Source organism: Diadema antillarum, unplaced genomic scaffold (assembly GCF_040938485.1).
Source record: "Diadema antillarum isolate AM-2024a unplaced genomic scaffold, OU_Dant_1.0 seq00000304_RagTag, whole genome shotgun sequence".
In the NCBI taxonomy this organism is placed as follows: Eukaryota; Metazoa; Echinodermata; class Echinoidea; order Diadematoida; family Diadematidae; genus Diadema; species Diadema antillarum.
The window spans coordinates 190,953-206,942 of NW_027271327.1; the positions used below are offsets into that span (position 1 = coordinate 190,953).

Sequence of the window (15,990 nt, forward strand, 5' to 3'; positions counted from 1 at the left end):
TTATCATGTAGTTTTTTTAGTAACGTAATGAAACCTCTAACGGAGCAATGAACCCATAACCGCGAGTCCTCTCTGGAAAGAAATATTCTGATCTTGTGGGATGTGATGGTCCCACCTTTCATTAAGACCACTTTGTTTTGCTTTGTTTTTGGATCTTTCAGCCCTTTTAAACCCGATTGTCATGAAATGAACCTTTATTTCCTCTACAATAGTATGCTATTTAATATTTCATATTAGTGGTTTCTATTCGCGCAAAAAGTTGAAACCTGAATCCCCATCTCAACCAAAACTACACCATCCCTTTACACGATGTCCACTTCTGGGTTTTTTTTTTAATGCACCACTTAACAAATCGCTTGAACTTTGCTGTCAAACTGCGTGGTATGCTCACCATACTTGAACACTATATCCAAAACAGTATCACAATACATGTACCCATCCATTTCCTCCTCCCTCTCCCCCACCCTCCTGACACAATCTTTATCTCTTTTCTTTCCTCATTTTATTCGATTTCCGGTCGGTTCATGATCGGTTCATCCTACGTCTTGTCGATTCGACTTGGAAATATATCCCCGACTTTCGCTCGTGACATCACCGTACAGCCGGTAAGTCAATGTTTTGTTCCTGTAAAATCAAGGGGTCTGGAAACGAAATTGTATATACACTGTGCTTCACTTTTTAAATACAAAGGGCACGAAGAGATTTATCTTTGAAAAAAAAAGTAGAAGAAAGAGCAAAACTTCATTTGTTACTGTTACTGTAAAAACTGGAAGTCATCACTTTGCAGTTTAAATTGCACCATACAAGTACAATGCTTATCTGTATAACATCTAACATTGGCACATGATTTTAGTGGGAACGTTGTGGCATAGCGGTTAAGGCCCCGGACTCCAAATTGGATGACCCGAGTTCTATTTGCTTACGTCCTTGGACAAGATGTTTTTACCCACCTTGTCCCTCTCGACCCCGGTGGCCTATACCTCGCAACGATAGGGTAATAATGAAAGGGCCCTCTGATAGAGCAGTGGCAACACTGAAGAGGCTACCCTGAATAAAGAAGACTATATTATTATTATCATTTCTAGATTGCAGTCATAGTCATTGTAAATCAAAACGTGTGTATCCAGTACAATTACAATGAAAGTTTGATAAGAGCAACCCCTAAATGAGGCTGAATCAAACTCCGACATTCAAAAGGCCTCTGAGCGCACTCATACAGAAACATTTTTGACATCCACGCAACAGCTGTAAGATACGCTGTAGTGTAGGCATAGATTTGGGACTGCAGATGTCTCTTATGATTATAGAATATATCTCTTCAACATGTGATATACCTACTAGCTAAATATTTTGAATTTTCTGCTTTCTACTTTTGACTTCCATTCCATATTCCTGGATATCCTATGAACCACCAATGCGGCTTGCACTATTACGCGGCCAACCTTCAATATCTAGATCGTAAGTATCGTATCACACGTAATTCCAGATGTTCTGCATGGATAAGATTATGCCTAATTAAGTATACATGTGTATAGTAGAAACGTATTTGATGCAATGGGATAGATGACAGTCTTAAATGTCTAAATTTAACTCTATTTCGTACGATTATTGGAATTGCACAAGATTAACAAGGCAAGTTCCTTCAGATCGGAAATTGAATCTTATGATTGGTAGTTAATGTTCTTAACGACTGCCTAGCATGGTTACCGTTAACTTAACCATGACACGAGACACCAAAACGAATACCTATACATGGAATGTTAAAAAATCTGAGTAATTCAGCTCTTTTAAGACGATTTCTAGGTTCCTTACTTGGAACTATGACGACAAACCACTAGCAGACAGCCACACACGCACGAAGGACATCTCCCCACAATACATATCACTTGAATATTTTTATAGTAAGTGTCCACTGAAAGAAAATGGGAAAAAATGAAATAATAGTTTGTGTTGCATTGCAAAGATGAATATTAACTTTATGTAAAATGCCAATTTCTTCTTTCCTTCACTTCTCTCACACGTATGTGCCTGATCCAACAGCTGAATTTATTTGTAAGTATGCCCTCACTTTTGTAAGCAGTGTACATTCATGTACTGTATACATATTGTTTTGCACTTATCATATGTTGCTTTTTATAGTTTGATACAAGTGTGTGAAAAAAAAAGAAGTAAACTTGTCGCTTTTCATTTCAGTCACAGGTTTAAAAAATAAATACATTGTGCAACATGTCAGTATGGAACTTGAAGAGTTTATCAAAAACAATGAAATACCAACTATCAGCTCAATTGCAGCTGTCGAAAATACCATATACCTCCTGCAGCTCATAGGACCCTCTTCATTTTGATTTAATGTAACCTTATGTAAAGAAACTTGCATCATACGTTGTTGCTGTCCAAGCCATAATGTACTGTTTTTTAGTTTGATGGTGGTCTAAGGAGACACGAGGACGACAAATAAAAACACAAGAGACACCTAAGTACTGAATATGTAAACAAAGCATGAATCTTTATTTAACTAGCAGCATGTCTCTTTCAGCATTTATACTACATCATATTCAAAACGAATAATAAAAATAGATGAATGATATACATGTACAGCTGTACTTGTATCTTACCATAATCGCGTGATAATATACCGGTATGCATATATACCTGCTTCCACGGTGTGTAATTCTGACAAATCACATCTATATTGGTTAGATTATATATCTTACCATTACCTTGAACTGTTCAAAATGATTCTTGTCAGTCTCAAGCCATTAACCGAACATTATTCTGTTTTGCTTCTCTTTTCAATTCGTCAACCATGGACTGACATGACAGGGGGTAAGTTAAAAAGTGGCATAATGTGTAAAACTTGGCATCACATTCATCTCAGCAAATCCTCATTTAATCCACACATTTTCACTTCCTCATCGAGTGCATGACACTTTCCCCTAAAACCATTAGATTGGGAGAAATCATCCCAAAATATCTTAAGTTTATTTTCTATGGAAAAGAGCAATACAAAGAGCAATACAAAGAGCAATTTGTGATTACTCGTAGCTAAAACTACATGTACATCTCATGTATAAAGGTTGACACTTCTTTATATTCTCATGTCATCTGTAAATTTGAAATATCTCTTCAACACAACACGGGGGGCATCTCATGAAGCATTTTGTCCGACAACTTTGTTGGACAAATTTGCTCTCAGCCAATCAGACACAAGGATTTCAGTAGCTTTTAACATTTTGTCAGACGAAATATCTGACAAAACGCTTCATGAAATGCCCCCAGATTTTGTATGGTACACTGTAATTGTCAGATGCTATTCTCAAGACTTCCACATGTGTTATGTATCTTCAGCTAACTGGGTTGCATTACTTGCAGACAGCCCCTTTCTCAAATGGATGTTAGGTACATTATAGCACCATCTATAGACATCACAACTACAGCATAAACCATCCTAGATGTCATAAGCATTATGATTGTACTTCAGTTTACCTCTGTAATGGTTTAACACTCCTTTTTAATCTTCTTATCCTGCTTTCATTCCGTACTTGCTGCCTTGTGACCGCTTCATCACATACCAGGGGGTGAGTAGAAACTCTTTTTGATAAAGAAACTACAAATATTTTATAAGTGGAATGATGGGCATGAGGAGATTATAAAAGATATACATTGTAGCTGATGAAAGACTTGGCACTTCTGGAAAGAAATCAAGATACTGGTGTAGTCAGGAAAGCATTCGTACCTAATGTAGGAACACAATTCTGTGAAGATTAAACAGCCAATGCTTTTACACCTTTATGGTTGTTTGTTTTTGTTTTTTGTTTTTAGAACATTTTTTTTTTTAGAACATTACAAATTTGTCAAAATTTGTCAAAGACAGACAGATATTGCATAGCTTGAGCTGTATCCAGGTTCACACCTATGACTACAATCACATAAAAAAAGTGTTTAGTCTCCATAGCAATTTTGATGTGAATTTGAATACATTTTACCACCTGATTAAAAACTGTTGAGGCAATAATGTCAATGAGAACAACAATACAAGTACAAACTACATGCTGTACATAAACACATGGCAGGTAGGGGGAGAGGAAATAAAACTACAATGTACTACCGGTAGCTTGGAGAAACACACAGAGTCCACTCTGTATAATTGATGTTGGGAGTCAAAGTAAAGATGATGAAAAATGTATGATCAATGATATCAGCTTATATTCTTTCAAGGATATACATGTACTGGCTTTTCAGTTACATGTACTGTGGAAACTCGATACAGAGAGATCTGATATAACAAAATACCTGATGTAACAGACTAATTTCTCTGGACCCAATGAATTTATTTGCTTTGTATTGTTTATTGACTACTGATATAACAAAATATGATATAAAGAACAAATTATTTTGGTCCCAAGGATCTCGTCATACTGGGTTTCCACTGTACATTATATCTCACTGGGCAAGAATGGTTCCCAAATCAGGGACATTTTTATATTCTTGTATCCAGATATGGAGAAATTTTGACATTTTCAGGAAGCCTCCAACAGAATCAAGGGGACTTGGCAAATCTTTTAATTGCCCAATCTCCATTGAGAAATCTCTATAATTCTATCATGTTGTGTCTCATAATGTCAAAACTCTGGAGGTAGTCTAGAGGAATACAACTAATACTACTGTGATATCAACAAAGTGTGTAAACCGAAAATCAATTACAATTGTACTTCACATTCTCTGCCAATTCATGCATGACGTTCGGCCACCTGGAATTCATGTACACTATAGTTTCTTAAAGTGTATGAGTCGCTAAATTTATAATAAATTTACAATTAACTTAACTAATCAAGTACTAAATTTAAAAGGTAAAATCTGTACATCTTTTTTTCCAGACGTGCATGATTTGTGGCCAGCTGAACTTCAAGCGAGGCTGTGTCGTGGGATACCACCTTGCAGCTGACCCAAGCAAGACCGTCACATTTGCACTTCCCGACAAGGAACACATCATGGCCAATTCTGGCTCGATTGAAGCCAAATCTTAACAACAAACTGCAACACTGTACCTGCCTCATCACCAGACCTTGATCTCAAAGGGCTCATGCTTGAAGCCAATTGTCCTTGGATTCAGGATTCTCTAATTACACACAAGTACATGTATCACATTGGATGTATTTGTGAAGATTACTGGTCTGGAAATCAATACTGTAATTCGAACTTTGCTGACAATCGGGTCATACCCTGACATGTCGAATTTCTGGAGGAAGTACAGTGGACTCCGATTATAACAAAGTCCTTGGGACTGGCCATTTTCTTTCATTATAACCGAACAAAAAAACAATAAAAGACATAGAGTGAATGATGTTGCAACTTGGATTTTTACTTCGTTGCAACTGGAATTTCGTTATAACTGTGTTCGTTATAACGGGAGTGCACTGTACCAGTGCATTTTATTGTGTAGAAGCAAAAGTGCAATTACCTGCATCACATAGATACATTGCAAATGTTACAATTTACATTAAAATGTATACATTGCACTCCCGTTATAAAGAACATGGTTATAATGAAATTCTTGTTACAACGAAATCAAAAGTCAGGTCCCCAAATTATCAATGATACATGTATATGTTTACATATTATACTGTTTGGTTAAAATGAAATTTTGATATAACAAAAGAAAACCACTGGTCCCAAGGACTTCGTTTTAACAGGAGTACACTGTACTTGGTATATCATAACAAATAATGTCATTCTATCAAGTCAAACAACAAATCAGTATTGCACAATCTGGTGAAAAACATACTCAATGCAGGAATGTGCTCTGCCAGATACAAATAGTAAGGTATTTCAGTTAATAAGGTCACTCACGGCATAGTGATCATCCATTTTTATTTTCTGACAGCTTATCAAAACAAAACAGCAGCTACAATCAGCATAGCTTACGATTGACATAACAAATCAACAGTACAGGTACATCGTGCTACAAATTAGTTAAAGCTGTATCATAAAATAAACAATAGACTTTACATTTGTGAGCTACTGTACACCAACATACAATACATGCACATGCTACTTAAGGAGAGAAATCCACTTTCTTTTTACATGTATTTATTCGGCAGCTGCATTTCTTAAAGGAAATCATGATCTGCAGGATGTTAAAGGTCCTGCAATTGTTTTTTTACAGTTAAAAAGCAACACTGTGATCATGGAAGAATACCTTTGCCATCCAGCTCTTGTTTCGGCAGGAGTTGTCAAGAGCTGCAAGAAAACAAACATGCAAATATGATATTGTAAATATGCTGCAAGCAGAATGAGGGTACATCACACTCAGATTAAAATGACATCACTTACTTGACCTTTCTCATAAAACATCACAACAAATAAATAAATATGAAAATAATCAAATTTTTGCCACGGCAATGTAAAGAAAAGATAAAGACAATATTGATATCCAATTATCACTTCACTCTTTGAACTGAAAGAACTCAACTACTTTGACATATCAAATTTCACTATCAATCATTACTGCACAAATAAAAGAATTCCAGAAAAAAATTTGAAATGCATGCATCTTTAGCAACATGTAGTCTACTGCAAGAAGAGGAAAATTCTTATCAAGTTACTTTCCAAAGACAAAGGGGTTTTGTGATTATAGTATCAAAAGAAGTCATTGTAGATTCTGTGTTGAATATTCTTTCACATATCTCAAAAAACAAATGTTATGTCAGCTGATTCAGTAGAGTTAAAATCTATTCTGATGGCTCTGAATGTGCATGCATGTAACACAGAAAGTATCTGTGTGAAAACATTTTCTCCCTTCTCTATTTCTCATTAATTCCATACACACCTCTTGCACTTTATCTTTTACTTTGTTGCTTATATTTTCTAAATCATTTACATCAACACTCCTTCATACTGTATGTCGATATTCTCAAAGACTCCAACTCTCCCGTTTTCGACGGGAGATCTCCCGCCGAAAACCCATTTTTGCAAAATCTCCGGTTCTCCCGGTTGAGATTTAATATCTCCCGCCCTGGCTCTTTGTCTCCCGTTGGAAAGGATTTCTTACTTATTTCTATCGTATGTTGAAAAAAATAAGCCTTAGATAGCTCCAGAGAGCATCTAGAACCCTAGGAACTTCGCGCTTCGCACACATCAAGTTGGAGTCTCCCGTTTGCTAGGGGTTTCGGGCGGGAGAATCTCCAGATCAGAAGGTACTTGGGGTTGGAGTCTCTGTATTCTGAATCAGAATAAAGCACATCTATGTATAGTACACTTGTATTTTCTTTTTTAATTTCAATATAATGGGAGTCTAAAAATGTTGAATCTAAATCTGTTATGTATTTAAGTATTCTTATTCATTTCAGTTTATACATATTTAACTATGCACTCAGTTGCTCAGGTGTATTATTGTGTTGGTAGCAGTTCAGTGGCAATAGATGGTGTGTGTTGAATCAAAATGATGTAATCTCTAATAAAAAAAATACTATATTTTATGTCAAAATATGATTGCACTGCCTGCCAATCAAGATTGCAATGATTGCTTGAAAGTGCAAAAATAAATATATTTATCAACTAATTTTCTGTACATATGTGTATTATTTTTTTCTATGAAAACATGGGAGAAAACCAAACAGAAAACCAAAAAAGAGACCCGCGGGTCTAGCGCTCACCTGAGTATCGCAAGATCACCTTTCACGCAGTCACTAATCTAAATTATTCACAGCTCTACTAAAATTTGACCAGGCATTCTCAAGTAGAAGATGAAAATGTACAATAAGGGCCCAAATTTGTTTAAGATTCCTTAATTTGGGGGGATTGGGGCCCCCTGGGGCCCTCTGGGTGGGGCATGGTGCCCATTTTGATAAATTGAGATCCTGACCCCTTAGGGATGCTACCTGCAAAGTTTGACGAAAATCCATCATGATGTTTTCAGGAAGAAGATGCAAATGTACAATTCAGGCCCCCATTTGGACCTTCCCAACCCCCGCCCCCAAGAGGGGCACCCCTGGATCTGCTATGAACAAACTTGAAACTACAGTCATCAATGTACTCACTCATAGTATTATCTTAGCTCTATAACTTCTGATTCTAGAGAAGATTTTTAAAGATTCCTTCATTTTGGGGGGTTTTGGGCCCCCCTGGGGGGCCCCTGGGTGGGGCATTGTGCCCATTTTAACAAATTGAGATCCTAACCCCCTAGGGATGCTACCTGCCAAGTTTGGTGAAAATTGGTCATGGGGTTCTCAAGAAGAAGATGAAAATGTACAATTTAGGCCCCATTAGGACCCCTCCCCACCCCCCTCCCCTGGGTCCCAAGGGGGGCACCCCTGATTCTGCCATGAACAAACTTGAAACTACAGTCATCAATGTACTAACTCATAATATTAACTTAGCTCTATCACTTCTGGTTCTAGAGAAGAAGATTTTTACAGATTCCTTAATTTTGGGGGGTTTGGGCCCCCCTGGGGGCCCCCTGGGTGGGGCATGGTGCCCATTTTAACAAATTGAGTTCCTAACCCCCTAGGGATGCTACCTGCCAGGTTTGATGAAAATCGGTCTTGGGGTTTTCAAGAAAAGATGAAAATGTAAAAAGTTTACGGACGCCGGACGAAGGGCGATCGCAATAGCTCACTTGAGCCTTTGGCTCAGGTGAGCTAATAAAAAACAAATAAGCTAACAGACCTAACAACAGAAATGCTTCACCAAAGTGGTATTTCTATGCTAATCAGTTGACACATACAAATGATCTTCGACATACAGTGATGAGAGGTGTGTAATCGGTGCATTTTGGCACTGCAGTCCAAATAGCACTTGTGCTATCTTTACTACGATGGCTATATTGTGTACATTTGGTTTGACAGAAGACATAATATCTCACAAGTTTTAATTCTCCCATAATATCATCGAAATGTGTATTGTTTCATATTGTTTCGAATCACTGTGATTCAAGGTCAGACACATTTTCAATGATGACTTTGCATCAATATTTTGATGAGGGTAAATGAAATTGTTACTAGAGTAATTAACCTTGTTTCCAACAGGCCTTGTACAGGGTGCCTATTTGCAGCAGGCCGGGTCGTTTCATTCATTGATGAAAAGGCCCAATCGGGTGTCACTTCCCATAACACTTGCGAGTAACTCTTGCTTGTCTTCTAAAGTGGGACTAAGCACACATGATGTTCATTAGCTGTTTCATTGATGAATGAAACTGCCCCTGCTGCAAATAGCCATCCTGCCGCAAACAGGGTAGATTACTCTATGTACACGTATTCACAGCTGGACTTGCGTTGATGTTCAAAATGTGTTACCTCTCTATCACTGCACTCTTGTCGAGCTCATCCAGAGTGTAATCAAGAATCTTGTCATGACCCTCAAACTTGAAGTAACCCTTGAACTTTGACCCCTGGAGCATCATGGGGAACCAGAGGTGGTCATCTGGCCACATGGACTGGAATGGTATGGCATCCACCTCAAACCACTGGGGTCTCATTTCTAGGAAGCAAGATGGAAACAATAATCAACAGGTGAGGGAGACGATCAAATTGTAAGATGAAGTTAAATGGGTTTGATATTTTTATCCTACAATGTTTCTGACACAAGTAAAAAGTGAAAATACAGGCAACTCCCAACATCCTTTGGACTGGCAGTTTTCTTTTGCTATGCCCAAATTTTGTTACAGCTGATCACTAAAATATATAAAGTTATAAAGATACAAAATTTTGGGACCTGAATTATAACTTTATTGCAATAAGAATTTTGTGGTGTTTGTTTAAACGGAGGTGCACTGTAAAATAACTGCATACATCAGCCCCCAAAAACTTGACCAATTAGAGAGGAAACTTACTGATTTGTTTCAGACCTCAAGTGGTGATCATACAGTAAATCCACTCGAGTGTGACACATCTCCAAGAACTCACTGGACTCCCATTATCACGAAGTCTGAGGGACAGGCAGTTTGTTTCCATTACATTGAAATTTCGTTTGACCCGAACAAAAATAAACAATAAGAAACAATGAGCGGATAATATTGCAGCCTCAATTTTTACTTCTCTGTAACCGGAATTGTGTAACTTTATAACCATGTTCGTTATAGCGGGAGTGCATTGCATAGCAAACATTATTTCAACATCCACCTACCCTCTGTCTCCTGTGGTTCCCCTTCATACTGCGAGCCCTTGAATACATGAACCTCCAGGATCTGTGGATCTCCCACAAACTCAAAGTCTATTCTCCCCACATGGTCCAGTGTCTGTACTGCCAGACAACTCTCTTCCAGTAGTTCTCTGAAGATCAATCAAAAAGTGATCTGTTATCTTCGTCATCAAAATAAGATCATACCTTTTATCGGAAAACAAATGCAATTTGCAATTCCAATTCTAACATGTGTCTGTATGGATTTTAGTACAATTTATATAACATTCATCATTTTAGAGAATTTAGCTTCTTCAAATATACCTCCACATCACATGATATATACTATTTTCTAGGATGGTTTTGAGTTGCTCCTCGAATGGGCGATATTCTTTATTCCAAGCATTGCACAACCAATAGTCACAGAGGAGGTTCAATGGTCTCACTGCTAACATGCCATACATTCAACAGTGATTTTCTTTTTGGAAATATTGCATTGCTCGAATTTCACACAAAATAACCAATGAGCCAAGGCAATGCTACCTGTAACTCAAAGGCAATGTAGATATTTACTTTTCTTTTCATCTCAAAGGTGTGAAATTATTAATTTTGCTTCTTGAAATACAATTTCATTTTTATCTATCTCCAAATTCTCATTAAAGATGCAAAAAACAAAAGTGGGAACATAACATTACATTGGACTACAATATACAAAAAAAAAGAGAAAGACATAGGGCCTACTACACATTAAGGGAGAAAGATCAACAAAATGAAATTCTAAGAGAGACTATGGAGGAGTTAGCAGAGGCCATTGGCCTTTCTATGGCCGAGTTCCCACTTGACATCTATTGTGACATTTTGAAATACACCTAAAATAGTGAGAGAGAAAAAAAAACCCAACAAAACAAACAAAAAAGAATTATTCACTTGTCGTTCATTGAGCCATTGCTACAGTCCTTGATCACAGATTCAACCACTCACAAAATTGACTAACATGAAAGTCTAGTTTCCCAAACTTTTTATGCATGTGAAATACTACATTAATTCATAGCTGTACATTTTTCAATGAAAAGAATTTGTGTGCACAAACATTACAAAATCCCAAACTTTGACATACAGGAGCTGTATCAAAACATATCGCCAATACCTCTTTGCTCCTTCCTCGATGGTCTCTCCTGGCTGAACCTTCCCTCCAAAGCCATTCCATCTTCCGGCTCCAAAGCCCCGCTTCTTCATTCCCAGGAGCAGCCTGGAATTCTGATGGATCATCACCAGCGTTAGAAGTTTGTTTGGTACCCCCATCTTGAGCTGGTACTCTGAAAGAAGCATTGAAGAAGAACATCAAAACAAAGAATCAAACAGAAATGCACTTCTATCAAGAAGAACTAGATATTGATAAAACTACTGTAATTTGTATTGTCTACATGATGGTCAGTAAATACACAGACCGTCTGTGCATTTAATGTGTGCTATCAGAATTTCATTGTAAGGAAAATTTACAGTAATGCCACAAGAATCACAAGCTTTGTGTATATAGTGACGTATTTGTTAAATGCACTTATAATTGTATTGGGGAAGACAGTGTTACATGCACTGCGTTGGCAGTAAATCATGCATGGTTCATTCCTGTCATCCATATTAGCATAATACATGCATCTTTATGTCAACATGGTGTAAAATTTTGAAATGCTTTTCTACTAATTAGTAAACTGAACATGTACTAGAGTCTATCAATGAAAAGTGCACAAAAAGAAAAAAGTTATTTACTTTGTGTCTTTGGAGAGCACCAAGTTGATAACACAAAAAACATTAGGCCTAAAATGCATAAACTTTCAGTGGAATGGGATTGGGAGCTTAAAAAAAAAAAAAAAATCATATGTGAGGAAATGAGCTGTAAATTAAGACTTTGTAAGGCTGGCCAAAGAAGTGAAGCCCATTTCCTTTTATATTCACACATACCCCCACCATAAATTAATGTACACAATTAGAAGTTATAAAACTCCATAATCTATACTACTGTTGATTATATATTGATTAATGCACGTGCCGGGTGTCAGAAGATGCGCTACATTATTAGGGACTGTACAGTTCTTGTTGAGGTGGGGATTCATGTTTTGAACATTCCTAAGTGAGATAATGAAAAGCCTCTTATGAAATATGAAAGAGGATGTAATTTTAAGAAGGATTCAACGTTTATTTGATGAAAACTGGTTTTCAAACGGCTGAGGTATCCAAAAAGTGCTAATAATAAAAGGCGACATGCCACAACTTTTAATTAGGATCTCTATGTTTCACCTTGTTTTTGGATATCTCAGCCATTTCAAAACTGATTTTCATCGCATAAACTTTTGAGTTTTGACTCCCCTTAGAACTGCATGCTCTTTGACATCTCATAGAGTGGTTTCTGAATATCTCGCAAATGTTAAAAGCTAAATCCTCACCTCGACCAGAACTGTACACACCCTTTAACAATGCCATCGATTATATAGCTACCATGTAAGATGTTAGACAGAAAGATCCGTCTGTCCGGAGGACTCTTTTATATTTTGCCATTAACGCTGTCCTCCATAGACAGAGGGGATCCGTGAAGCCAGACGCAGTCTCCGCGGAACATTCCCCGACGGACAGATACAGACTGATCTTTCGGTCAAGTAAGATGTTTACTATGGACGTAGCCCCGGAGACCCGCCGCTCTGCGGCGGGGTCCTGGCGGCTACCTCGCAGTTTCGTTCAAGTGAGAATCACGAACAACTCCCTATTGCCACATATACGGCAGCTTCACAAATAAACCATGGCTAAATTTCTATCATAAACACAGTGACAATAAAAAATGAAATATACACTACCCCATTGCCTTGTTTCTTCTTACCAATTTATCTGGAAAGTGCAAAATTTTCCACATTTTTTAGGAGTAAGCGGCCTGCCCTAGTGGAGAGCTTTGCTGCTATTTTGAACGTGTATATCCATTTGTACGCATCTACGCATGCGTGAACAGTGACGTCACCGTTACGGATGCTCAAGGATATGAATAATGCATCATCGCACGGTGCATATAAGGTGAAATGAATATGCATCATGTAGCGAGCGATACAGCTGTCAATGGACCGACTGAATGCATGCTGTGCACATGTGCAAGTGATTGTGAGTTTTAGTGAGCATCGGTGAGCTGAAGATATTTGCCTTATAAGACAGCATTTTCTGCATCATAAGCAATGAAATGCATCAAACACTGAAACAGTCACCAAGAATCATTTAGGTTTAATCGACCCATGTAAGTATTCCTAGTAGTTTTTGTTGAAAAATTAAGGAAATACAGCGCCGGAACGGCACCCGTTTGGTACAACATTAAAATCTCAATGCCAAAACGGCGCAGCCCCAACACTGTTCGTTGTACGTTGGGGCTGCTGGTCGCAGTTCACGACTGAGTTACTATGGACGTATGGTCCGTATGTTTCGTTGCATGCGATGATGCAGCTCAGTAGCAGCTATTTATGTTGACCGAAAGATCGGTCTGTATCTGTCCGTCGGGGAATGTTCCGCGGAGACTGCGTCTGGCTTCACGGATCCCCTCCGTTAACGGAGGACGGCGTTAATGGCAAAATACAAAAGAGTCCTCCGGACAGACGGATCTTTCTGTCTACTAAATGTGCTATGCAGCCTTCTTGTCTGGCTAGCCATCTGGCACAGAGACTAAGAGTGGAGGTATCCCTGTACAGTAGGAAGCATGGGTCACACTACACGACACAATGAAGTTTGATCACGAACTATCTGTAAAAATGATAGTGACACTCCAAATCTATCTAGATACTGCAGCTGCATGACTGCTCATCCAGCCTCTGTAACCACCCACGATTTTAAGTATGTGGGACTAAGAAAAGTATCGGACTTCACACGAAGGGCAATAATCATATTTGATTTACTGATCTACTGCACGGATGAGGCTGGACTGTTTCCGTTAGAATTTACTCTTTTCTATTTTGCAAAGTTAACTTCGTGTGCTCACCACGAAAATTCGTTCCAACCAAAGGGATTTGATAGCTTCTTCTCGCAACGTAGATCACGACTTCAATCGTACGTGGCACGTGCGTTTTGATCCAGTGCTCGCGAACTTATGTTTTTATTTTGGATCGTCATCGCACCGTACCATTCGCGCTCGATCAGCATGTGTTTAGAGTAGCCTTTTTCAAGGCGCTCTCGTTGTTGAAGAGCCGAAATCTGAGCTCTATCTGCTAACGCTCATAAAGATGTCATGTTTACCTCTGGCTTCTACGTTCTTATTGAGTTATGCCTTTCCACCATCACCACCAGAGTCCTTCACCAAAACATCCTTACAACACAATCCTAGCTCTCACACCATGAGCTTCGTGCAGACTGAAAGAAGAGACTGTGAAAATGGGGTTAAATTAAAGGACAAGTCCATCTTCATAATACATAAGGATTGAGAGAATGCAGCAATATTAGGAGAACACATCAGTGAAAGTTTGAGGAAAATTGGACAATCCGTTAAAAAGTTACGAATATTTTAAGTATCTGCGCAGTCACTGCTGGAAGAGAAGACTACTACAATGTATGATGTCACATGCATACAACTATATTGACCGATTCGGGTTCGTTGAGGGCAGCAGACATTTTACGGCACAGGGCGCAGCCATGGTGTGTATCAGCCGACCCCCCCTGCTCTCCCCCACCCCGGGGCAATATGTTTATCACGCACTTGTAACAAAGGTTCGCGCACTAAGCAAGCATTCGCGCACTCAGTACGAGACGCCCATTGGCTAAAGCAGTTTTTCATTCTGCGCGCGTGCTAATGTAGGGAGAGGGGTGGGGGAGTGCGGAGGGGGGGTCGGATGATACACCCAGTATGGCGCTGCCCATGCCAAAAATACACATAGCGCGTCACAGAATCGGTCAATAAGGAAAATAAAAAGAGAATTTCACAAAACTCTACTTTTTGAATAAAGTGCACATTTCTTCGACTTGCTACTGACGTATGTTAAGGGTAATACACTGTATTATTCCCCCTGCCTTCTGAAAGAGAGAAGTCGAGTGTCCTTTTGTTATGCGAGAAAAATGGAAATATGTTGAATTTTCTTTATTCTTTCTGTATATCGTTGTACTCATGTAACATCACAAGCTATAGTAGTCTTTTCATCCAGCCGTGACTGAGCAGAACTTCAAATATTCATAACTTTTTAACGGATTGTCCGATTTTGCTCAAACTCTCACTGATGTATTCTACTAATATTGCTGCATTCACTCAACCCACATGTCTATGAAGGTGAACTTGTCCTTGAAGAATAGCCACACAAGTTGTTCTGAGAAGTGAAATAAGAACAAACAGCCTAGCTGGTATTCGTGGTGGCAAACCACATTCTGTAACATTTCTGCATTTGTATCAGTTCCGGATTTCTCTGTCTTTCTGCTTGTATGTACATCAGTATAACGGAAAAAAAAAAAGCGAATTGTTGAAAGTGATCACCATCAGGCTATTGAATATATATATTCTTGTCATTATTCTGCAACACAGGCAAGTGGAGTATGGAAAAAAAAAATGAACCAGAGTGTTGTAATGACATACCTGCAGTAATTAAGTGAAATATTTGCACATTTCTATTTGGGCCTGGGTTGTATGACATACACTGTACATCACATGAACTGTGTGCAAAATGTTCAAACCTCAAGATATTTCATGCTTAGAGTAGCAGTCAGTGGTCCCCTGCTGGCTATTCCTTACATGAAAACACACTGGTACAAACACAACATGCGCATGCACACACACACACACATACACACACACACACACACACACACACACACACACACACACACACACACACACACTAATCTAGTCATACTCCCTTGCTGATCACTTTG

General features: G+C 38.5%; 1 protein-coding gene across 1 annotated transcript; it reads right to left on the reverse strand.

The window, feature by feature from the left end:
- Nucleotides 1–5,751: 5,751 nt before the first annotated feature.
- On the reverse strand, nt 5,752–14,214 carry LOC139730371 (oxidized purine nucleoside triphosphate hydrolase-like). Its single transcript, XM_071641236.1, has 5 exons — nt 14,120–14,214; nt 11,264–11,432; nt 10,123–10,268; nt 9,294–9,477; nt 5,752–6,240 (listed from the first exon to the last, which is right to left on the reverse strand). Exons 2-5 carry the CDS (start codon nt 11,416–11,418, stop codon nt 6,234–6,236), a joined length of 492 nt encoding a protein of 163 aa, XP_071497337.1. The 5' UTR covers nt 11,419–11,432; nt 14,120–14,214; the 3' UTR covers nt 5,752–6,233.
- Between the last annotated feature and the right edge of the window lie 1,776 nt (nt 14,215–15,990).